The following is a 27,471-nucleotide window of genomic DNA, read 5'->3' as shown; positions in this document are numbered from 1 at the left end:
TTCCGTCAATTTTGTTTTGACGTCAAATATAACTCACGGAAAATTCTCAGCGAATGTGTCTATCACTGTTAGGATATGTACTTGCCGATGATATGAATTATTGGATATTTAGATTTCAAACAAGGGCGCTTACTTGACTTCCATATTACGATTAATGTAGAAAAGTAGGAAACTTATAATACCAGCACTTTTATCGATGCCTAGGCAGTGCAGATATCTTTTGGATTTGGTGACTTTAGATATTGATGGAAAGACTATCAACTCGAGTCGCATGTTATACAATTTGGTTACACTGTGTGAAGAAATAAAGACCTTGTATGTAACACTTTTGATACAATGTATACGTTTTTGAAACCGCGACTTCATCACAGTGCGGCACTGGGCGGTATGCCGACCTACTGACGTCAAGGCACCATGAGGGTAAGCAAGAAACAAACAAACCTTTGTGTTTATTGCAGATAGTCTCTTTGTAACACTGTTGTAAATAGACTACATGTATGTAAAACACATGCATTTCATTGGTTAATGCGTAAACGGGTGACGTCATGTAAACACCCACCCACGGGCTATTTATAGTCAGGGTGGGGCTTTAACATTTGTAGTATGACTAACACATACAGTATCTTGCGTGAATGCCTACGCGGTAATGTATTCAGATAGAGTTTGCCGGATGTATGGTTTATGTGTTACTCAATCATAATTATAAGTACGTTATAAGTACGTTATTGTATAATAATGATCTTGCTTTGTATAATTCGATCTGTATCAATAATTGCCAATTCTTTTATATCACGTTTATTGTGTTTTCAAGGTGCGTATATCTATATTGGATTTTCAACCTTCTATAATTAACTGAAAACATTAAACCCAGTATATTCACTAAGGTTTGTGTTATTGTGTGGGATGGTCGTGTACAATGGTACCTCTGCTAACCGTGGGGAAATAATGTGTTTAAGGGCAATTATCGGTGTTCCATATTTCATTTCGACAACCTAATCCAAACATTGGATTCCTTTCATGCAGTTTTACTTAGCTTCACGGAGCATAAAGAGTTCGCGTTTAACGTTGCTATGATAGAACCCTTACTCGTTCGATCCCCGGCCGCGTCATACCAAAAGACGTGAAAATATGATGGTACTTGTTGTTACCCTGTCTGGCGCTCGGCATTAAGGGGCTCAAACAAGGACTGGTCGGCCCGGAGTCAGTATACTGTGTCTGAGTGGGGTATTCATGTTAAACTGCGGCATGGTCTCTCAGTGAGCTAGCACTATAAATCAGTCCGGTCTACTACAAGCAGCCACACACACACACACACACACACACACACACACACACACACACGTGTATGCACGTCGCTATATAAGTGCAATAATCTTTGAGGCGACGTTAAACCCCATTTCACCTCACCTCACCTCACCTCTAAAGGAGACATTATAAATATGATGATCAATTTTAAGCTGACAATATACATAGTACAATATACATCATGTACGTGAACACATGTTGGCTCTACTTTCTAACAGCCACTTCATCGTCTTCATCACTACGGTAACGCTCATACAGTCCGATGCTTTTTTTGCACCGACTTTCACAAGTAAAACAGCAATCGAAGAATGTCATACCCTCATTTACCTTTAAATACACCAAAACATTTCAATTGAAACTACATTTTTGAGAGAGTTAAGCATCGGAAAACATGAACGAGAGAGACTCAGGCAATTCTTTCCCCTTCCGATATAAATCTGAAAATCGCATCACATGCCGAGACCGGAAAATTGAACTCGTCCCTATGTACCCATCTTCTTCTTTTTCACACCACCACCCCTTTCTACCGATTTAGACGTCTAATAGACAGCCATGAACCCAATGTACAGTGCAATCCATAACAGGGCCTGGTTCGATTTTTTATAACTTTGCGCCGACCAGTTTTAACAACATAATTATACAAGTGCCTATTTTGGGGCAAGAAATCGATGCCCTGCGTCGCTATTGTCTTGTAATAATGTTTTAATGTGTACGCGATATACGGTTTTTCTGTTGGACAAGAGGCCGGACACATGGCGTACACATTTTGACGTTCATACGTTTTTCACGAGAAAATTATTCTTGAAATGACGTAAAACGTGACGATCTACTTCCACATTCATGGAGAAATAATCTTGGACGTTAAACCCCATTTCACCTCACCTGTATAGGAGACTTTATAAATATGATGATCAATTTTAAGCTGACAATATACATAGTACAATATACATCATGTACGTGAACACATGTTGGCTTCTACTTTCTAACAACTGAATGAAAAAACGCACACCCTAACCATGGACTCGACAGAGGTCGTCACAACCCTCAACACCAATCTGAGAATTTACTTCAGTACTTGTTCGACGCATCTTTATAATCACCCTGAATGATTGGCCACTTGATCAATGATGGCTAACACGGCCTGTCACTGCGGCTGCCTGAGAGGTCTGAACAGACGCTTCTCTTCTAATGACCGTAAGTGTTGGAATCTATTTGTTCCTGCTATGATTCGACAAATTTAAAGAAGTTGATTCCCAGATTATTCATTAATGTGGATGTGTCATCTTGCTCGACAGTAAAGGCAGGACGATGTTACCAAGGATACGGAAGTTCACGGAGGAGGTAATTAGAACAGCGTCGTGACGTCAGCCCATTATTACGTAACTAAAAAATGTACTTAATGGCAGGATAAAGTCCAGTTGACGCCTTTGATCTTTTAGCGAAGCATCTAAGAACACGACTCACCGTCACGGTGGCTAAGAGGTTGTTCTTAAAAACGGTCTTCTTAACCGGTCTTCTTAAACATTTCTCAATAAATGATCTAGTATTTCAATCTATTTGTTCAAACAAATCCCCCACATTCATACAGGGCCCGTGAAGATCCGGGGTAGAATAGGTCTTTGCTCGTTGGTTTCACGCTTGAGGGCTGCCGCGCCGTGATATAAATGGAATACTGTTCAGAGCGGCGTTGAACCCAACTCATTTACTTACTCACTCAGTCATAATATTAATATCGATATGGAAAATAGCAAAAATTCAGGACTGACTTACTTAAATGCATGGCATAAAGTGTTAAAAGGAAGAGATTGTTTGTTTTGTCATAACTATATGACAACGGCCTATAAATAATCGAATCTGGACACGACATAGGACTTCAGCAACCTATGCTTGCAGTAAAAGGCGACTAACGGGATCGGGTGGTCAGGCTCGCTGTCTTTGTTGATGCATGTCATCGATCCCAAATGCGTGGATCAATGCTCATCACTGATGTCAATCACTGGATTGTCTGGTCCAGACTCGATTATTTACAGACCGCCGTCATATAGCTGGAATATTGCTGAGTGCGGCGTTAAACAACAAACAAACAAACAACATTCATACAGTTTGGCCCTCACTCTATGAAGGTTCATACTCATACACATTAAAAGTCAATATTCTTCTTATATTTTACCACTACAGTAAACTACGGTTATATCGAACACGCTTATAACGAACTGACGGATATAACGAACTTACATTTTTGGTCCCGACTATTTGCTGTAGTTATGCTGTATATATGCTTATAACGAACTACGGTTATAACGAACTAAAATTAGTAGTCCCTTTGAGTTCGTTATAACCGTACTTAACTGTATTTGTCTTTGCCAAGAATGTAAGCCAAGGGCACCGTGTGTCGTGTAGTGTGCGTCCTGAGCTGTGTGACATATGATCCTATCTATCTTTGCCGTGGTGGTGGTAATGTCCAATTAAAGACTGACCATTGTGTTGGTGTGATGTGAAACTTGATGTATCACATTGTACACGAATGCGACAAATGTGTCCCATGCATGTCAAATGGGGTTAAAACAACCCCAATAATTACTGTGTAATTAACTATCCTCATGGATGGAATAAGAAACCGCTCGTTGGAATACATCACAAAAGGAACTAGATGGTCTAGCCAAAATATTTATTTGAAAAAAAATACACATTCCAAAAATGTACTTTTTGTAGCAGACAATTTTATCCAGCAGTCTCAAACATAATAATTTTTTCAAGCAACTTTAAGGACAATTTCTTTTTTATAAAAACCTCAGTAATGCAAATATTTTTAGACCGGGCAGCTTGCTTAATGTCATGAATGTCTATTCCGTACTTTACTAAGAAAGTGTTATCCCAAATATAACATTTGTTACATTTGACCACTTTCTAAACGGCATTGTGTATTCATCGTGTAGAATGATTTATCTTGAACCCTTGACAAATTGATAAATGTCCCTTAAACCTTCATGATTTATCTTATCAATTAATAACATACTGTATATGATGTTTTAAAACCAGTTTTAATTGATACTTGTAGTACATCATGTCAGGCAAAATTTAAATTTATTACGAAGTTTAATACAGATATAGGCTTTGTAAAAGCAGGGTAAATCTGTTACATATAGGCTGTCGATGTCACCATGCACGTTGTAGCGTATTTATGGTCCTTGTCATCATAAAACGAGTGGAGTTGGACAAAAGGGCTCGTTATCTAATCAATACCAATATAAATCAAACTGATTTGTAGACATCTGTATGAGCAAATCGCTGGTCGAGTTATAAATGTCCGTGATGGATTACTGCTCGCGTGAATGAGTTGATGTTTGAGTGAGTTAGTTAGTGGCTGTGTGTCTGAGTGAGTGACTGACTGAATGAGTTAGTTGTGGGTGGATGCGCGAGTTTGGGTGGGTGGATGAGTGAGATTGGCTAACCCTACAATCATCAATGTTCAAGCTACGGTTGAATACTCGTAGGACCTGAGAAAAAGTCAGAAAAAAGACCTTCATCCGCCTTCATTTAAAACATCACAGAATCATATCTTTCGTGAAGTTCATTTTCGATAACAGTTACAAAGATTTCGAGACATGTGGCTACACAATAACCTCAAGACAACCAACAATTCGACACATTGAACGAATTTGCCTGGACGATACGACATAACCGAGAATTCGAGATGTAAGAGTTCGACACACAACAGTTTACACTGTATTTCACTCAGGTCGTATTTGTAATGTGGTGTCAATATAAATCCTGGACGCTGATTCCGTGAGTGAGTTTTGTTTTACGCCGTCGTAAGCAATATCGCAGCAGTATCGTGGGGTTTGTGGGGTGGGAAATGGGAGAGGGTAGATGTCTATAATACTCAGGTGCGGAACAAGCAAACCAGGTGAGCTAATACCCGTCACACCAACCTGTCCGATGCACTTTAATCCCCAGTCACGAGATTTAGCTTTGTTTGCTGGCCGTCTATAGCTTGTACTTTAATATAGTATATAGTGTAATATTGATGTATGAGATGCCTTGTATGGTCGGATTTCTTTATAAAAGTTCTCCTCAATATATGGCTTAAACTATACTATTTGTTTTATAAAAAGATATCCCATACGGGTAATAAAGCATTATCTATATATCCTGTCTATCTTATCTAGACCGCCTCCGTGGTCTAGTGGTAGAGCGTCTGCCCGGAGAGCGGAAGGTCCGGGGTTCGATCCCGGCCACGTCATACCAAAAGGCGTTGAAAGATGGTACTTGTTGTTACCCTGTCTGGCGCTCGGCATTAAGGGGCTAAAACAAGGACAGGTCGGCTCGTAGTCAGTATACTGTGTCTGAGTGGGGAACTCATGTTAAACTGCGGCATGGTATCTCAGTGAGCTAGCACTATAAATCGGCATCGGTCCGGACCAGTACATGCAGCCATACACACACACACGCACGTCGCTATATAAGTGCAATAATCGTGGACGCGACGTTAAACCCCATTTCACCCAAACTATCTTATCTAAATACTGCCGATGTGACATAAAATTGTCATTCACTCACTTCCATACATGTCATTACAATATATTCGATGTTATTTTACCTGTCTTTCAAGTGAGTCAAAAATAACCCTTCTTACCTGTTCTACCCAGATACAGCAAGATAGCAGTTCTCAAGGATGCTTGAACACAACTCATCAAACTTTTCATTACAGTACCTGAATAATGTATGATGCATACAATTGCAGGTGATCTCATATCCAAATAAAGTTAAGACCATTTGATTGAAAAACAATATTTTGGTTGTCACACAGTCATACAATATTCATTAAAAACACATATTTTTTATTAACCAAAACATTTGGAAAATTCTGTAAACAAAATGATGTACAGAAAGCAAAGACCAACATTATTATGTCATTCTACCATGAATTTGGAATTCACTCGATTCTGATTGGTCAATCAGAGGCTATTAAATCACAATAAACCCCCTCTGATTGAAACAGCTGGTTTGACGGCCGCATCACCGCGGAAGCTAATATTCACAGAATAGTACTATTTTCAGTCATTGTCGGCAGGCATATTTAAATAATTATATCTACAATTACAGGTTACGAAATGCACAGATGCGGTTACTACAATATTCAAAGGATGTGTGGCAATACATTACGTGCAGAAAAACACGACAGAAATTAACAAAGGGAATGTATTTACGTTTTGGAGACAACAGAGAGCTTGGAATTTTGGCGCTTTTCTATATACGACTGTGACGTCATATTTTTTGCGTCACAATGAGCGATATGACGTCATAATGGTGATGCGCGATGTAGAGCGAAAGCCTTGCAAAGCTTGCTTTGTTTTCTTTAGGGATGCCCACCTCATGTTAGCTTACCAAGTTGCCGTGCTTATATGCTTTCAATGCCTGTCATATGTTCGAGTGAAGTATAACGGTGTAAACAAACTGCTTGAGTATATACAGCACCATATTTTGTTCGGTGATTCCGTAATTCAGATCGATAATCCACTCAAAACACTGAACTCAACCCATGCCGCTTCACTCAGTATATTTGCTAACACCAAAGAGTTCGCGTTTTATTTAGTCATGGCAGAATGGAGATAAACATACTGTGTTTTCAATGTAGAGCTAGGTTACCTGTAGATTTAACCGCGCTAAATTTAACATTTGAGACCTCACGCTGCGCGTTCGGTTCCAAATTCAATTTAGCGGGGTTAAATCTACAGGTAACCTAGCTCTACATTGAAAACACAGTATGTTTATCTCCTAATTAATGCAGGATCGGGAGAAAAATACATCATCGCCTGGAGACACGACAGTGAGTTTAAGGATTTATTCAACACATGCAAGATTCAAATACATAAACGCACTGCGGCAAATAACTATGGAGACAGGCAACATGTAAACAAGACCGTTTTGTCAGGTGAAATAAGATGGTTCAAAATATAGAAGATAGAGATGAAGAGCAATAAGCCGATCCAGGTTAATTAAAAACACCCAACACATAATCCTTACTTTATTTCCAGCGAATGGTCTATTCGAGGCTTTAACGAAGGATGTGATATCAGGTGTATATCCAATAGCTAGCGCTGACGCATGTCTTAAAGATTTACAACGATCGTCACAGAAAGAGTCGATGAAGGCATGTGCTATCTCAGTCATTGCAAACTGATCTTTCTCAGACAGGCGTTGACACTGATCAGTTGACTGAAAGGTTAGACGTGTGATAGCTAGGGAAGAGTGGCGTTCTCTGTAGCTTGAAGCTAAGAAGAGCCTCGATTACTGATTACACATCTTGGCTAAAGGAGAACACATGGAATGACAGTGTCTACTTATAATGCTCTTTAATGTATGGTATTTCAAAAGATGGTTTACTCTATACCGTATAATTGCAATAACGTGCCGTGGTGACGGGTATTTGTTGATGAGTTCAGGTACTGGTGAGAATTAATTGTAGTCAAGTGGCCACACTGGTGGAGCTATTTGAAGCTCATATTTAATAATCTGAAACATTTCTTCTTCGGCCACGATGGAGAGCAACACTTCAATGAACTTGTCCAACGACGTTGACTTGCCATCGGAACCTATTCCTCTCATTAGGATCATCCTCGGGGTGATTCTGTACATCCTTGTACTTATCACAGTATGTGGGAACCTACTTGTGCTCTTGGCCGTTTACAAAGACAAACGCCTGCAGACGGTATTCAACTACTACATCGTAAACTTGGCCATCACCGATGTCCTTGTAGCTCTGACGGCAATGTCCCTGTATACAACGGACAATATCCTCGGACACTGGCCTCTCGGCATCTTCATGTGCGGACTGTGGATCTTCTTCGACTACGGTATGACGTTTGCGTCTGTTTTCACTCTAGTGGTCATATCACTTGACCGTTTCTGGTCAGTTCAATGGAGCATCCATTACCGGAATCACCACAACAAGAGGAAGACGCTCGTTGTCATAGGTATCATTTGGTATGTATTTTTCGAGTTATACAATTACTTGTGTTAAAATCTCTATTTATAGTTGATGGATGTTTTACAAACCAATTAACGTGGGTAGATCGAAATAAAATAAAACTAAATCTATCTCGGTCAATATCAAAATAAAAGTTGGCCTTAACCTTTTTTAGGCTGTCGGTTTAGGCCGAAAAATAAAGTGCAGGATACTTGCGACCATCTGCAGAGTAACATGTTTGTGTGTTGCCTCCTGTCTCACATAGACGGGTGTTACCGGTCGAGCAGGACTTGCTTACCATTTTCGCAAACCCTTGGCGTCATCGCTGACTTTCAGTGATCCATTTATGTAATCTTAACCACTATGTTGCCTTTTGCACCAATTGAATCTGTTTCGCCAAATAATCGAGACTGATTACTATCTGGCATTGACGTTTATGAATACTATGCAATACATTTGAACAAATACTATTCAAACCCTTAACAGCTACTTTGTTTGATTTTTATACTTCCATTTAATATCTTTATTTTTCCACTTCATCAAAAATTGAGTGAGTGGGTATGGTTTTACGCCGCTTTCAGCACTATTACAGCAATATCACGGCGAAAAAAAATATTTAAAAAAAATAAAAAATTGAGCTATCGGAGAAATTAAATAAATTCAAACTTGGCCTGTTTTTATTTTTTTTATTTTCTGATTGTTGTTGGATTTAATCGGTCGTACCCTTAATCGAAAGTTTTCTATTACAGTAGTGAGTGAACTCAGGAACGGCATTTTAGTTATATCACGGCGTGTCAGCTTAATGTTTTGGGAAAGGCCAAAACGATACATGACGTTTGTAATACCCACGATGCTTTCAAACCAAACATAATAATCAGGGTACAGATGGAATGCGAACCGTTGACCACAGTCTTTACAGCGAGCCGAGGATGACCTTTAAAGATCTTCATACTGGTTTGTTTTGTACACTCAGATTGTAAAAAATTTGATAATTAATATTGTGGTGTTTAGACTATATATTGCACCACTATATATAGCAACTGTTGAACCACTAAATATTGCGACAGATGAACCACTAAATATTGTACTGTTGAACCACTAAATATTGCAACTGTTGAACCGCTATATATTGGAAGGGTTGAACCGCTATATATTGGAAGGGTTGAACCGCTATATATTGGAATGGTTTAACCGCTATATATTGGAATGGTTGAACCGCTATATATTGGATGGGTTGAACCGCTATATATTGGAATGGTTGAACCGCTATATATTGGAATGGTTGAACCGCTATATATTGGAATGGTTGAACCGCTATATATTGGAAGGGTTGAACCACTATATATTGGAATGGTTGAACCGCTATATATTGGAAGGGTTGAACCGCTATATATTGGAAGGGTTGAATCGCTATATACTGGAAGGTTGAACCACTATATATTGGAAGGGTTGAACCGCTATATATTTGAACGGTTGAACCACTACATATTGTAATGGTTGAACCACTACATATTGGAACGGTTGAACCACTACTAATTGGAACGGTTGAACCACTACATATTGAACGGTTGAACCACTACATATTGGAATGGTTGAACCACTACATATTGGAATGGTTGAACCACTACATATTGAATGGTTGAACCACTACATATTGGAACGGTTGAACCACTACATATTGGAATGGTTGAACCACTACATATTGGAACGGTTGAACAACTACATATTGGAATGGTTGAACCACTATATATTCGAAAGTTGAATCACTATCTATTGGAATTGTTGAACCACTACATATTGGAATGGTTGAATCACTATTTGTGCAATAGTTGAACCGCTATATATGGCAATAGTTTTCGCGATATCTATACCCAGTACATCTGGAAAAAAGCAAATTGATTGAAGTTTTGAAACCCACATCATTGGAAGTGGGATATTTAGGTACGTATAAAAACTATAACTGTACATAAAGAGTGAGTTTGGTTTTACGCCGCTTTTAGCCATATTCCAGCAATATCACGGCGGGGGACACACCTTTTACCCATGTCGGGAATCGAACCCGGGTCTTCGGCGTGACGAGCGAACGCTTTAACCACAAGGCTATCCGACCGCCCCTGTACAAAATGAACTCGACAGCGCTACATCTATATTGCAAAAACACAGTGTTCCTGTATAAAATTATTTTATGGAAGAATCGTTTTCTATTGACAGAAATTTAAATCACCAACATTTGGTATGATGCAAAGTTAATATTAGTCAGAGGTAAGATTATATCGGTAATATATCAAATAGCTCACTGGCTATTCACTAAAAAATAATACTTGACAACCATACTAAGTCTACATATCAATGTGGTCAATACTTATAGTTTTAGTTCATATAATATTTAGTTTATCATTTTCTATGTTAGTTGTTTGTATGTTTGTTTTGTGTCACTCTATGTAATAACACTGCCATATGACGGCGGCCTGTTAAGGATGTTGTTAATTGAATCTGGACCACAAGCAAAAAACATTCTACAATGAATTTGGAATAAACTCGATTCTGATTGGTCAATCAGAGGCTATTAAATCACAATAAAACCCCTTTGATTGAAACAGCTGGTTTGACGACCGCATCAAGCGGAATTTAATATTCATAGAATAGTACTATTTTCAGTCATTGTTGGTAGGCATATTTAAATGATTATAGCTACGATTACAGGTTACAATAAGCGCAGATTCGGTTACTACAATATTCAAAGGATGTGTGGCATCGCTGCCCGTTCCGGTTCGGTTCGTAATTCAATTTAGCGCGGTTAAATCTACAGGAAACCTAGCTCTACATTGAAAACACAGTATGTTTATCTCCTTATTGAAGACAAATCTGGGAAACAATTATTTTTGTTCAGGTTTTACCAAAATGAAGTAAATTGTTCGCAGGGTATTATGGAAAAAAAGTGTTTTGAAATTAATGAAATTCTCCGGCTCACGGTTTCACGGAAATAATATTGCGTGCATGGAAGCAGTGAAAAATATGTCCTGTCCCTCCTATCCCCAGACACCGTCCCCAGACCCTAAGAACAATGTTTAGTAATTATCGTTAAAGGTTAAGCCTCCGACATGTGTGCTGAACATAACTGTGTTATTGAATAAGCGTATTTTCAGTTTACATATCGCTAATGCACATCAAAACAGAGAGAGAGATATATAATTGCATTGATTACCCACCCTTCGCTAGCTAAATGATCCACGTAGAGAGAAAATCACGCTAATCTTTGAAAGTTGGGATGAGAATTAATGCCATTGCTATCGTTTCGGTTCCTCCCTATGTCACCCTTTATCATCCTCTGTGTAGAGCTGACTTGTTCAAACTCACAAGGAGGTTTGGTGACAGGGGGCATAGCATCTTTTTATGCTATTTTCAAAAATTGCAATTAGTTTGTCGACGAAGTGAACGACAACGATAATAATGAACATAGGCATGTGATGCTGTTGTTTTCTTATTTGATTAACATACAGACCCTCTATCTGCTATCCTCTCTCCTACACGGAGTAGGTTGACTTCCTCATGGTACTGTCGAGAAGTCTTAGCCTTCCCATACAAAGATTTGTTAGTTTGTTGTTTTGCGCCGCACTCAGCAATATTCCATCTATATGACGGCGGTCTGTAAATAATCGAGTCTGGACCAGACAATCCAGTGAGTTATACCATGAGAATCCTTCCACGCAATTGGGATACGATGACATGCATGAACCAAGACAGTTAGCCTAACCACTCGATCCCGTAAGTCGCCTTTTACGACAAGCATAGTCGTCTTTTACGGCAAGCATGGGTTGCTGAAGACCTATTCTATCCCGCATCTTTATGGGCATCTTCTTCAAAGAGAAAATTGTCTCTCCAATCTACAAAATATTAACAATAGTCCTAAAGTAGTGAAACATACAATTAAAATGTATTTGGGAAATGCAGCTTTGAAAATAAATTATAATAATTTATAAATGTATTAAGCATTTTTAAACATTTTTCTTATTTCAAAACAATCTTTGTATAAATGAAAAATACCTCTTATGTCATTGTGGACTTGTGGATGTTGATGGTTGTTGCCGGTTCTACAGTCTTGGGCTGTGCACTGCCAGATGACAACGCCGTTACGTTCTTTCCTATATTGCCTACACATGTAAACTACCGTGACCAAATGTCCCCCCCTCGACTCGTAGGAAGAGATCTTATGTCTATCTGCGCATTTGACATTTTTGAATGATGGAAAGATTAAAAATAGCAAATTGGAATGAGAAAACTTCATCATGAATAATTGGTGACTATATTGGTCACCAATAATGTTTAGTAATTGGTGAGAATTATTCATTTAATTGCGTAAACTGTTCATTTTATTGCAATAGATATGAGCATAGCTCGCCATAAATAATTGGTTACAGTAATCCTTTTAATTGCATGAACTGTTTGAGAGGTAGGTGTGAGATGACTCCCATTAACTAATCCGTTGGGACATTAACTAATCCGTTGGGACATTAACATAAAACAATAAAAAAGTGCAGGGGAACGAACCCTCACACAGCAAAAAAAGTGTCAAGTTCCGGATACCTTCCCATTTTGGATCCGGCCCGGATACCTTCCAGAAACCTTCCAGATACCTTCAGCCACCTTCAAATTTCTTGGTAATTTCAAGATAATTTTTGTATGTGTTTCACACTTAAGTGAACAAAATGCACACCCCCCCCCCCCCCCCCCCCCCCCAAATGTTGACATTTTTGGGGGAAGGTTTCCGGAAGGTATCCAAAATGGGAAGGTATCCGGAACTTTTTTTGCTGTGTCAACGTCACCTCTACCCATGCACCCACACATACTTTAACTGATCCATTTCATAACCATGGCATACTTTTTTTACATTTAAAAAACCCACTAAAGTAGAACATGGTTATAACGAACACGGATACATGTAAGTGAGTATGGTTTTATGCCGCTTCTTACAAAGCAAATTCAGCCGTATCACAGCTGGCGTCTTCAGAGATAGGCTTTGTACATTGTACCCATATAGGGAATCAAACCCGTACCTTTGGCGTGACGAACGAACATTCAACCACCGGGCTACCCATCTGCCCAAACAAGAAAATAAAGTACTGGCGGTCATAACGAACTATTTCAAAAGTCCCAACTTCTTCAGATTGACTACATACTATATTATCAGTGAACCGTGGAACTCGTTCAAAGTTTCTTGAAGTCCCTAGCCTATTGACGCTTTGACCTTTTGTATCAGGATCATGATGAAGATGATATGGGCTGTACTGACATGATCCTCTAAATATAATAAAAATAATAGAAATCGCTCACTGGACTTGTTTAAGGGTGGTAACTTTAAAAACTATTCCGCCTAAAACAAAAATCCCAGTTTTGTTTTGGTTTCTTGACCCCGACTCCCAACCACACAGAGACAGATTCCATGACTGATAGAGAGTTCTGAATATTATTAAGTTATTTTTACCACGCGTTATGTCAGCTTGGCCAGAAGTGATGCAGGTTCCAGACGCTTATCACTCAGATGAAACTACAAGAACGGGTATGCTGCTGTCAAACCAGGAATCATAATCAGGGTGAATGTGAGATTCGAACCACCATCGTATGATCACAGAAGGCAAAAGTACGCAACGCTCCAAAGCGTCAGCGGGACCCAAGAACTACTGGCCATGGGCTTCGCGTGCCACCACCCCTCCCTTCCTCTCTGACAGGAAGCACGGTTGGTGTATCTTAAAGAGCCCGTCCCCTGTCGCAGAAGTACGCAACGCTCCAAAGAGTCAGCGGGACCCAAGAACTACTGGCCATGGGCTTCGCGTGCCACCACCCCTCCCTTCCTCTCTGACAGGAAGCACGGTTGCTGAATCTTAAAAAGCCTGTCCTCATGGCTACTCTCCTTGGTTATGTCTAATATAACGGAAGTAACAATGTCTCCATTGACTTGTGGTTGTAGATTCACATTCACTCACTCAACGTTCATTTGTCAGTAAGCACTAAGATTTAACCATCTACTAACCCACACATCTGACATTACGATAACATGTACCAGTCAATAATGATATCGCTCACTCACGTTTACAAAGTACCCAGGAAGCATCCTCATCTAATGTTCTGGACAGTGGTGACTGTTTCGTATTTCTATACAGCCGCTTCCTGCTGGTAATGGCACTGCAAACACGAGGTGAAGCTGGAACATCGCTTGACAGTCATTATGCTATCAAAAACAGGACACTAATGGTCCACTAATTGTCAGTTGACATGTTGAGTTTCTTAAAACAGGATATGTTTAAGGAAACAGCAGGACACTTTGTGGACTCCCCATAGATTGCTCATAGTAAATCATTACAATGTGGTCCCGTAAAGAAAATCATAATTGCATTATTCATTGGTATAGTCGTGCCTCGTTTATACGGACACTTGCGTCATTTCACAATTCGTCCGTATAAACGAATTTCCGTATAACTGAAACCAGCTTCTTACTGCAAGGGTTACTTCCCTTCAAAAATACAACTCATGACAGATGGCAGAGCAGATACATCCACTCAATCTTTATTCAAGACATACACGTTTCAAAAAATCTGTCATGGAAGTTTGAACTTTAGCACATTTTGAGGTTTGAATTTTAATCAATAATTCCAAATTGTCTAGATCGCCTGTGTTCTCGTAATATGTAATCAAGGTCTCTATACAAGCACAAGCTTCCTTGTGAGTGACTGTAGTGGGTCGGAGGGGCTGCTCGTCTTGGTCATCGTCTGGGATTACATGTACAATAAACAAGCTCGTCTCAAACGTAACTAAGTGTCATTTGGTTAATTGACTTCTCACGAATCAAAGGATTACCACCAGCGGAAGGATGTATATAAGTTATAATCACTGTCCCTCTAAAAAAATGACAGATTAATTACAAAACTCCAAACAGGACACACGAACCTAAATAACCACCTAAAAAAACTTAAAAGACACACCACAGGCAACTGCCCCTACTGCAAACAACCCGAAACCACAGAACACGCACTCATCCACTGCACCCACTACCAAACACACAGAACCACACTACAAACCACCCTCAATCTAAATAAGGTTCCTACTCTAGATGAAATACTAAACCCTCAAAATAAACTAGAAAAGTTCAAGGCCCTAGGCGTATTCCTAATCAAAACAGATCTAATTAAGCGCATCTAAAAACTCATTAATCTACCAATCCAAAATCCAATAAACATACAAACACCCACCTCACCCGGCTCCCTTCGTTCCCTCCTCCACCCACCTCGGCTTTTATTCCAAATTTAAAAATTCCAAAAATTCAATATAAGCAACCCCTAAAAGCCCTCTCTTGGGTTGCACACACCACTTTCACCCTTTTCGGAATACACTAAATGGTCCGGCCAGGCCAGTGTGCGAAATACGCTACAGTCGGAAAGGGCACGTTAAATCTCCTATATCAGTCAGTCAGTCAGTCCGGAGACAAATAGTGAGGAGAGTCAGTGAATGAATTGATGACTGGGCCACCCGTGCCGCCGATGGAAGAGTATACCAGTTTTGTGCCGATTTTTTGGAAAGTATGATGTCGCGTTTTGACAAGAAATCAAATTACATATACTAGTAGTTGTCAGCCATTTGATTACTTCGTTAACATGCTAAGACATATGGACGAACCTTTTGGGCTAGAGGTTTGGTTGTGTTTGTTGTTTAACGCCGCACTGAGCAATATTCCAGCTATAAATAATCTGTAAAGCTGTAAATAATCGAGTCTTGACCAGACGATCCAGTGATTGACGTGATGAGCATCGATCAACGCAATTGGGATACTTTTGGGCTAGAAGATACCAATGGACAAAACATTAATGTGCGTCAAATATAATTCAATAAAAAATATAGAACTGCATCACTTCGGGCTTTTCTCCCACGTTAAGCTGACACGCTGTGATATGACTGGAATACTTTTACAAGCGACGTTAAACACAACTCACCCACTCACTAATGGTAGTTTGAAGGGCGTACGCTACAGAACGAGTGAGATAATGCTGATTAGCAATTTTCATAAAATGAAATACCTCACTGCCGATGTTGTTTTTCATTGACACACCTCACCGCTATGGTTGTGTCATTGAAACACTTTAACGCAGACAGTCTGTCAGTTTCGTATCTTTGTAGTAAAAAAATAAAAATGATCGAATTCAAGAAGTAACAGCTGTATGTTGACTGTATTTTCGCGACTGGTGATCAATCAATTTTCATCAGTGTTGGGTGTTGTGATGACGGTGGTGATAGTTTTGTACACGACAGTGTTTATCATGTCCCTTTGAACAGATACGCCAGATTACTGCAGACTATCGACCTGTTTTCTTGCCGGAGACAATCTCACGTGTTAATATCCGACAAGAAGAGGTATTTCAAGCGCACAATACCTTTGTTCGTTGTTCATTTCTTCTCAACATCGAACGGAATACACATCAGGAAGCATCTAAATCAGAAAACAATATGTGAATAGACTTAATAAGCCTTAGTAAAGCTTTCAAAATGTTTTATGGTGGGAAATATTTCCAAACTCGGCGCATCTGTGACGAAATCGATGCCGGATAAAAATCCCTATTTTGAACTTTACCATAATTATGTTCCCGTGTTTATTCAGGTAACACTTCACTTGCCTGTGCATGTGTTTGTGACGGTTGCCAACAGTGGATACTCTTATCTTTGATGTCATCACTATTTGATTCATACATGCTCATTATATCGTCCGAACTGTACCATGGACACTGCTTTTAGCCACGAGTTCTGTTGATTATGGAGAGAGTTTTTTCGATGGTGTTTTCTTTGTAAGCGCACTGAATGTTTTATAATATTTCATTAAACTTGGTGACTATTTTCATTTCCTGGTGACCGCCTCCGTGGTCTAGTGGTAGAGCGTCCGCCCGGAGAGCGGAAGGTCCGGGGTTCGATCCCCGGCCGCGTCATACCAAAAGACGTTTAAAGATGGTACTTGTTGTTACCCTGTCTGGCGCTCGGCATTAAGGGGCTAAAACAAGGACTGGTCGGCTCGAAGTCAGTATACTATGTCTGGGTGGGGTATTCATGTTAAACTGCGGCATGGGATCTCAGTGGGCTAGCACTATAAATCGGCACATCAGTCCGGACTAGTACAAGCAGCCACACATACACAAACACACACGTGCATGCACGTGGCTATATAAGTGCAATAATCTTGGACGCGGCGTTAAACACCATTCCACCTCACCTCATTTCCTTGTGACTAAGCGTAAATGTCCTAAATTCTATTAATATATAAAATAAGCATCTTTTAGTAAATATGACATGAAAACATTCTCTCCAAGGTTATAAAATAGAGAATACTGCACTTCGAGTTCTCAGTAAATATCATTTTATGAAGCGAAATTGACTTTCTTCCGCATGGTCGAAGAAAAGTGATTTCGAGCGTTAAAATCTAAAAACAAAACAAAACGGTGATTTACCGGTTGCACGTGAATATTGACATATTTGTGTCCAAACATTAGCATTGTTAACAATACAATACTTAGGCATTAATGAAATGTGTCTGCAAACATGATGCTAACGATCCTCATCGAATGTATACTGAACCACAAAAGAAACGTCACCATGGATAGATATATGAGAAACCTTATTTGACCTGTAAACATACTTTGAGACATACTTGCCGGGCGGTTTGTCCAGCTTGCAACCGTCCAAGGGCTTGGTGTCGCTGATTTCTTGTCAATCTTGGCATGTGGTAGCAATTCAATAACGAATGTATATTATCCGATCTGGGTGAATTTTTATAGGGCAAGAAATGGGGGAACGCATGTGTATTTCAATTTGCTCGGAACTCGCGTGCATCGGGTTACCATGGCCGTTGCCGTGATGCGTTTGGGCGATCGGTTTTATTGCCATCTGCTTTAGGGTTTTTTATCATCCAGGTTCATTTTTCCGGACAAGGTAATGTTAAATTTTAGAAACTTTGACAAACATTACCCAGATATTTAAATGTCAACTTTTTATGCAATGTTACTTGGGGTGAAGTTTCTTTTGCGGTTCAGTATATTTGCCTCTCAAACGCACAATGCAATTACAAAACGTTGTAAATCGGCTGTTGCTTGGCCACGATTGGTATTTCTTCAGTGTACATACAGTTCAGCATGGTTTAAAAGTATGTTTAAATGCAGGTAAATCGATCAACATTGACAGTTTTGTTGTGTCAGTTTCTCAATGAACAGACAAAATGATGTGTTGTCGTTACGATAGAGGTGGGAAGGAGGACGTCCCAAGTTTTCCGACTGATTGACAAATCAAAAAGTTTAATTTCTCGTCACCAACAAGTGCAATCAAACGAATGGAGTTGCAATGAGTCCTGGGCATGGCAGACCTAACTAAAGGATCTAGTCTAGATCGTCTCATTGCATTAATTTCACTACGCAACTGATTCAAATCTCGTCCTGTTTCCAATAGAAAGAAAGGCGATTCAACATCTAACGTTAACAACCGGCACTATGCGGCCCTCGGCGTGAAAGCAAGACGCCCAGTAACCCTCACAGTGACCTAAAGGTGTGACCCTAACAGATTTCCATAGGTGGGCTAGACAACGCCTGTGACGGGTTGTGCGCCAATGACGTTACCCCGTGATTACAGACGAATCAAGGTTTTCATTCCAATTGACAGATGGAAGAAAACGTTGTTGGCGACGTAGCGGCCAGCGGTATACCAGGGCAACAAACCGTATGGGGGCGGTTGTGTCATCGGGTCGGGCGGTAGCACACATGACAGGCAAACTGATTTGGATATTGTAAAAGGACAGCGATATGTTGGCAAAAATCTGGCGAGCTGTCGTTGATCCATTCGCTAAAATTATCGGTAAAAATTTGGAACTGAAAATGACAATGCCAGACCACACCGTGCCCAGGTCGTCACCGATTATCTCGGACGAGAAGGTATTCGGACACTGGACTGGCCTGCTAAGTTCCCTGACATGACCCAGAAAGAGACCCAGCACCCGCCAAAGTAGCCCAACTCTAGGTTACTCTTCAGGCGGAAAGGTAGGAAGTACCAAGGGCCACAACTCGCAACTTAATCAACATATGTCTGCATGTATCGCCCAACATGGTGGACACACCAGATATTAATCCACTCGCCCGACATTAATTTTTTCAGACATTTATCGTCCTTACACCTTCGCTGTCATTTCATCTTACTTTTTGTCGGTAGTATAAACATAGTTCGCTTCGTTATTCTTGCTTCTTATGAATTATATGTATAATTATTCATAAAAGCTTTGGGGGCACGGGTGGCCTAGTCGTCTAAGGCGCCGCGATTGGCTGTGCAGAGGTGCGTCCCTTGGGCACGCCAGAAACCTATGTTTGTGGGTTCGAATCCCGGTTCGCCCCGATTATGTTTCTAGGTTTGTCAGCACCATTCCCTTGCTCGTAGGTTTCACCGAAGGGGTAAACGTCTGAGACCTGCATCACTTCGGGCTTTCCTCCCACATTAAGCTGACACGCCGTAATATAACTGGAATACTGTTAAAAGCGGCGTTAAACCCAACTCACTCACTCACTCAAAAAAGCGGAAAAACCACGGGGGGCGAAGTCTTCTTATTTATATGGCATCTCAAAACTCGCTTAAATAATATAATATAAAAATAATATCGCATACCTATTGGGGACGATATGAAATATATTTTCTTTCTAGACTTCACGTAAGTCACAATCTATTATATATTCCACAACTTTATTTCTTGCTTGTAGATTATGTATGCTTCGTTAGCTTTTAAGGTCTATTGAATTATCGTAGACCAATTCAAGTCACCACAAAGTAAAAGGCGTAGTATAGCTTGTCGTAGGAAAATGGGGTGGTCAGGTTCGCCGACTTGGTTGAAGCATGTCCTCGATCCCAAATGTGTGGATCGATGCTCATGATATCAGTCACTGGATTGTCTGGTTCCAGACTCGATTATTTACAGACCGCCGTCATGGCTGGAATATTGCTGAGTGCGAAGTTAAACAACAAACCAACCAACCAATCAATAAAATCGTCTGAACGAATTATATGGACATTCGTTTTTCGCGACATTGTAATCTCGAAATTAGGTATACACTGACGGACCAGTTACTCTTTCCTTGGGAAATTCCAGGGCTCTCTTAGCATGAATAAATACAGAATCATCGTTAACGAACGCTAAAATAATATTTTCAGGCTCCATACATCAATCCCATGCTTTCTTTATCGATCAACTATTGACAAACGCCAATATGATGAGATAGAGGTTTTCAAAGTCATTTCGCAATATATGAAAAATTGGGCAGTTCACTCAAAAATTGTATTCTTGCACCGTGACGGCTTCTAAAGCTACGTCCTAAACATCCATATTTCAAGAATGACATCAACTTAAATAGTTGTCCATACCATCGATCAGAACACAGTACTGTCCAAATATCACCCAACAAGAGGCGTTCGCTGTATGTACATCGATATGTTCAGCGTTGATACATTATCAATCTAATCAGTCGCACCCAGAGGCTCTGTCAACAGATAGGGATTAAATAGTTCCATCTTGTGGCGACATGAGCTCTTCACACAATGAGTACATGGTCATTTCTCAGATATGGGAGAAGAAATCGATAAGATAATAAAGAAATGTCCTTTCCATAATTATACGAAATCTCTCCCCAAAACTGAGTCCATTTTACGAGTAAATTACAACTGCATTAACACATCATGAGAAGTCAACTGCTTTTGATTCGATACACGCATGTAAAGATGTATCCACAAAATGTGATAAAACACATACCTATGAGATATGTCCATGATAAACTACACATGTATCCGGGGGCACGGTAGGCCCAGTCGTCTAAGGCGCCGGGATTTGCTGTGCAGAGATGGGCACGCCAGAAACCTATGATTCTGGGTTCGAATCCCGGTTCGCCCCGATTATGTTTCTAGGTTTGTCAGCACCATACCCGTGCTCTTGGGTTTCACCGAAGTGGTAAACGTCTGTGACCTGCATCACTTCGGGCTTTCCTCCCAAATTAAGCTGACACGCCGCGATATAACTGGACTAGTATTAAAATCGGCGTTAAACTCAACTCACTCTCTCACTCAGATTTAATCGTGGCGAAACGGTATACGGACCCGCGATCATAGGGTTCTTGAGTGCCCAAGGAACGCAACTGTACAGCGAATCACAGCATCTTAGACCACTCCCTTCAGTTATAGGTGGATAGGTGTGTGATACCAGTGTTTTCTTTTTCTAATTTTTATACCTTTATTTTCCTCTTCTCTGATTTCTTCTCGTATCGATTCCTTAAAAAATTGATACATCTTCTCTCATTTTCAAATTCTGTAATTGGAGTTTCCAAAAGATGTTTATGTTGTCTTTTTCATTTTTTAATGATATGATCCTAATTATATTGATTTCACTTTCACTTTCATTAAAAAGGTTTTCAGAAAAGCGAATCCGAGTTTCAATTCAAAGTCTAAGTCATCTACAGTTTTGTTTGTAAAAGTGAATTTAGTATAATTATTTAATTATTCTAATTTTGTTTCCCTAAAATTTTCTTATACTTGTACAAAATCATATTTGAAGAGGTTAGAGCCATAAGGGCCAATGTCATGTGGAGTCTGTTTTGAGAAAAGTGATGAAAACACATAATATCATGCATGTTGATGATCTTTTTTCTTACCGATAAATTCCTAGATATTAACGCATTCTGACAGCAGAGATATATATTTTGTTATAAAAACATTCAAAAAGGGAAATAAACTTACGTTTTTAATGTCTGTATTTTGGCCCTGTTTGACCCTCAGGCATTTGCATTGGATTTAACATGTGAGATTGATAAACTACTACTGAAAGTACAAACACATACTATTGAAGTACTTTTAAATGATTTAAACTAATGCCAACTTTGTTGAAATAGTTGAAATACAATAATAAGGTGTCCAGACTTTCGAAATCTCTCTCAGGCAACCAGTCTTAACCACACACGGAAATGAGAGCTAAAAGAGCCACAATCAAGCAAAGTGACTTTGGCCCTTTCGGAACTTGACTTTGGCCCTTTATAGAATTTTAAGTAGCTATATTTAAAAAAACGCATCATTGAAAACATACAATAATTTTTCTTCAGGTAGACAAGAACTCATAGATGTTATTTATGCAATAATATGCAAAAAGGGCCAAAGCCCATTTGGCCCCTTTTAGCTCTAAGCTCTTCATTTGAATTATAAAGAGGCATCAAACTTTTGTTTAGTGCATTAGAGGGTGGTCACTGAGTGATCGGATTTATGTCCTAGCGAGACTGATTGTTGAGTGAGATTAAATATCTCTCAAGAGACCAGAGATAAAGTTTTATCGGGGCGGTCGGGTAGCCTAGTAGTTAAAGCGTTCGCTCGTCACGCCGAAGACCCGGGTTCGATTCCCGACATTGGTACAATGTGTGAAGCCCATTTCTGGTGTCCCCGCCGTGATATTGCTGGAATATTGCTAAAAGCGGCGTAAAACCATACTCACTCACTCACTTAAGTCTTATCTAGCTTGCTGTCATTTACATTATTATTTATTATTTTCTTTCTAGACTTCACAATCTACCATGTATTCCACAACTTTATTTCTTGCTCGTGGATTGTGTATGCTTCGTTAGCTTTAAAGGTCTTTTGAAGGATTTTGACCAATTCCAGGCACCACAAAGTAAAAGGCGACTATGCTTGTCGTAGGAGGCGACTAACGGGATCGGGTGGTCAGGTTCGCTGACTTGGTTGAAGCATGTCATCGATCCCAAATGTGTGGATCGATGCTAATGATATCAGTCACTGGATTGTCTGGTCCAGGCTCAATTATTTACAGACCGCCGTCATACAGCTGGAATATTGCTGAGTGCGGCGTAAAACAACAAACCAACCAACCACAAATTGCTGTAGATTCGTTATTAGAAAAATGGCTAAAATGGCTACTCGTCTAGCATTTGATTTATAGGGTGCAATGATACTTTGTAGTCACCATTCGTTGCGCATAGTATTCTCTTTTATAATATGGATGTTGCATATATAGCGGACCGTATTTTTCGCCAAGTATTCATTGTTTCTTTTATCTAATTCTTATTCCCCAAGCTCCTACGGTTAGCAGATGTTATTTTGATTTTGTTAGCCATTTTCTAAAGGTGTACAAATATATGTTCCTGTTAAAGTAACAACGTACAGTGAGTAATGTATTAAGTGAAGAGATGTATTCATTGTCGTATTTTTGTGTGTGTATATATCACAATATGGGTGATAAACATAAGATATGAAAACAAAAACACGAAGTTTTCCAGGTGGTTGTACCGAATTTTGTATGTGTCCCATGTTGGTTCCTGATACTTGTTTCCATACTGGCTGTTTGCCATATTTCTGATAATGACTTATCAGATGTTCCCATTATCGTCACATGATCAATTTCCTGTGTACAGTAAACTACGGTTATAACGAACTCAAAGGGATAAAAAAAATTAGTTCGTTATAACCGTAGTTCGTTATCAGCATATATACAGCATATATACAGCAAATGGCCGGGGCCAAAAGAACAGTTCGGTATATCCGCCAGTTCGTTATAAGCGTGTTCGTTATAAACGTAGTTTACTGTATTATAATAGATAAAGTTCTGTAAATATATTTGTTCAAGGTTATTTGTGTTGTCGATATCTTCATTGTAAACAATTTGCAGGCCTGGAGAGGAAATACTAAGATATGCAACATCTCACGAGTTAAATGAAATTAGTGGAAGGCAACTGGTCGTATCTCCATACTGCTTCCGGAAGTTCAGTAAAAACCGGACGATACGTATGAAAACCGTTATGATCACCTGCTCGACTATTTCTTTCCAAGGGTATTATTTTACCTCCTCGAGGATAATCATTTTACTGTTAAGTCCTTGATGTCAAACATATAAAGTGACACTTATTTACTGACATGTTTCCGTAAGGTACTGTTTCCGGAAGGTTACGAAAAAATATTATTGTAAACATATACGTTCCACATACGATATATAATAATGTTGGCAAATAAAAAAAATAATAGGATAGTTCAAAACGCCATTCAGGCCCGGAGAATTAATAATAAGACATGCACAATCTCCGAAGTTAATGAAAATAGTGGAAGGTGACAAGTCGTGTTGCCATACTTACATGCTGTTCCAGGGTGTATTCATACCCCCTCCACCCCACCCGATGATAGTCTGAAAACCGTTATGATTTCCTCCGAGAATTTTTTTTCACACATATAAACGGGGAGCGGATTACACGTAGTTCCTACAACATCACTTAGTCTATTTCTTACTTATCCAATGGATGTTCACATTTATGAGTAGATCTGAAAAAAGCTGAATAGGAAATTCTTCCTTTTAACTGAAAAGTCAAGCGTCTTGGGTTTCAGTTACATTATTTGACCGTCCTGGTTTATTATACTTTTTCTTAGAACTCTCTACTTAAGAGTTGTGATGGGGTCGTCCAACTCTATAGTCTTTCAGGGGCTTCACTGTTTTTTCTATTCCTTTCTCGAATCTTTTGGTTTGTACTTGGTGTGTTCTCCTCATTTCAAAGGCCTTTGCTGCGAGTTTGCCTCTGAATTTCTTCAAAGGAGTCGGTAAGTCTGTTCTTATGGTTATTTTGCGTGAACGGAGACTGCTTGATTTCCAGGCCGCATTGAAAGCTGCCCGTCGGTCTTGCATGTGGATAAAGTTTATGATTATAGCATGAGGCTGTGCTTCTGTTCCGGGGTTTTGAAACGAGGTAGGGGATGAATGTTCATTAAGGTCTGGTCGTCGTCGATTCCGAATTCACTGAAGATTTACTTGCATGCCGTTTCGGGGTCTTCATTTTCGGGAATGCAGTAGATAAGCAAATTATTTTTCCTTAGATATACCTCTCGTAGTTTTCCGATGTCTGTCATGTTATCGCATGTAATGTTTGAGCGTAGGTTTCTTCCAATTTATTGGATATGTTCGTTGTCTCATCTTTAGTAGAGTCTGTTTTATTAGTAATTTAAGTTTTGTGTTCTCGCAATGATGAGGTTATGAAGCCTTTCATGTCTAAAATCGTCTCCATTTCAATGGCGGCCGCCATGCTTGTCTGTGCCTCCACATCGTTTCTATGTCTGACGTATTTCTATTTTTGTTCGTTCTAAATTCTTCCGTAAGGGTGGCAGCTTTCCCGTCTGTATCATTTTTAGTTCGATTTCTTGTACTTGTGGCCATTTTCATTACTGTCTATTTGGAAGGATCTCGACACTGGACGCCACTCACATGCGTGCCATACCGGAAGTCCATTTAAAGCAAACCTGTTGGAATAATTCTGACAGTGGCTCAAAACAATATTCAATCACTTAACATCTCCAGATGTAATGTTTTTGCCCTGCTTATATATTTCCAATGTCTGTCTCGTTTAAGGTTGTTCATGCTGATCCTATGGCTGCCTCCCTGCATCACCGACCGCATCGCCCACAGCGAACCCGGAGTCTGCAAGTGGGAACCGTCCGAAAACAAGGCGTTTGTCATCGTAATTGCAACAGTGGGTCACCACGGCGCCTGTGTGATACAAATATTCTGTTTCTTGAAAGTGTTTTTGTTCATGAAGAAACGTGCGAAACTTGGTCCTCTTTCAAAGCCAATCACCTCGTCCAAACCAAAACCATCCGTCCACGAAGACGCCAACTCTAGAACACCAATTCTGCTCGATCCAGCAAAACTGCAAGCTTCCCAAGCTAATAACGACGCCCATGACAACCCAAGTTCCGTCTCGACCATTAGCGTCGTTCATGACTGCGACAACCCAACCTCAACAGTTGAAACAGGGCTCCCTGCACAACCTTCCACTTCTCTCAAACCCCCCAATCCCCATTCTAATAAATCGGACCACAGTTCAACAGACAAGCGAGAGCGGAAAGTGTTTGTGACATTGACCTATATTTTAGTTGGATACATGATATGTTGGGTCCCCTTCCACATCGTATTTGACATCAGCGCCTTTGACCCGGAAGCTGTTCCAGAGGTCATCTACACCATAACATTTTGGCTGACGTATCTCAACTCAACCATCAACCCTTTCCTTTACAATTTTAGCAGTCCCGATTTTCGTCGAGCATTTAAGAAAATATTAACTTGTAAATGAAACTGTAACATTGTTACTTGTCTGGTGTCTCAAACCTATATGACTTTAAGCAAACTAACTATTGAAATTAAGAACACCCGACAAGAGCTTAGGGAAGGTCAAGTGTGTATGTCAGTCACAAACCGGATCGGGTGGTCAGGCGCGCTGACCTGGTTGATGTGTCCTGTGTAGTATTAACATTAAGTGTGGTATGGGATATATAAAACATGTGACCTATAAAGTATACCATCTTTTTTTCCTAGTTTATATTTCTATATAGGATCCATATATGACACATATCTTATATCATTTATTAGTTCAATGTAGCATACCCATGTGTCCACTGTAGTTTATTATCGATGTTTCCGATGTAGTGTATCATCTATGTGTTCAATATAGTATATCGTGTGTGGGTCTTATGTAAAATAACATTGTTTTCTTCCGCTATAGACGAAAACCCTTTTAGCTTCCAACTCGGCAGAAATATTTTTACTAATTTAGTATTCAATTTTTTCAAGAATATCAACCCATTTATCCCACGTAGTGGTATTTGTTTTCTTTTAAGAGAGATAAAACCCGTTCAACTCCTATTACACTATCATTGTTATTAATCTACCTGCAATGCCTGCTATTTATTGTACTTTTATACCCATTTTGAAAGCAAAGATAATAGACTTTTATGTTTTGTTTTGATTGAGTACGTGGTCGGGGGAGTAAAGGTATTAACCGTGTAGTCCCGTTAATAAGTGGTGTGGATCAATTAATTTCATGATAAACATCCCATTGTACATCGATGGTATTAGAATACAACTGACAATGGGTATAGTCTAAGGCGCCGCGATTCGCTGTGCAGAGTTGCGTTCCTTGGGTACGCCAGAAACCTATGATTGTGGGTTCGAATCCGATTATGTTTCTAGGTTTGTCAGCACCATACCCGTGCTCGTGGGTTTCACCGAAGTGGTAAACGTCTAAGACCAGCATCACTTTGGGCTTTCCTCCCACATTAAGCTGACCCTCCGTGAAATAACTGGAATACTGGTAAAAGCGGCGTTAAACCCAACT

General features: G+C 39.7%; 1 protein-coding gene across 1 annotated transcript; it reads left to right on the top strand.

The window, feature by feature from the left end:
• The first annotated feature begins 7,846 nt into the window (after positions 1–7,846).
• On the top strand, positions 7,847–26,636 carry LOC124118056 (muscarinic acetylcholine receptor M3-like). The gene is made up of 2 exons (XM_048396675.1): positions 7,847–8,292; positions 25,710–26,636. The coding sequence occupies exons 1-2, from the start codon at positions 7,847–7,849 to the stop codon at positions 26,428–26,430; spliced, it is 1,167 nt and encodes a 388-aa protein (XP_048252632.1). The 3' UTR covers positions 26,431–26,636.
• Positions 26,637–27,471: the final 835 nt, after the last annotated feature.

Source organism: Haliotis rufescens, unplaced genomic scaffold (assembly GCF_023055435.1).
Source record: "Haliotis rufescens isolate VD_foot unplaced genomic scaffold, xgHalRufe1.0.p SCAF_16, whole genome shotgun sequence".
NCBI classification, from domain to species: domain Eukaryota; kingdom Metazoa; phylum Mollusca; class Gastropoda; order Lepetellida; family Haliotidae; genus Haliotis; species Haliotis rufescens.
The sequence above is the reverse complement of the archived record's forward strand: the minus strand, read 5'-3'. Positions and strand labels throughout refer to the sequence as shown.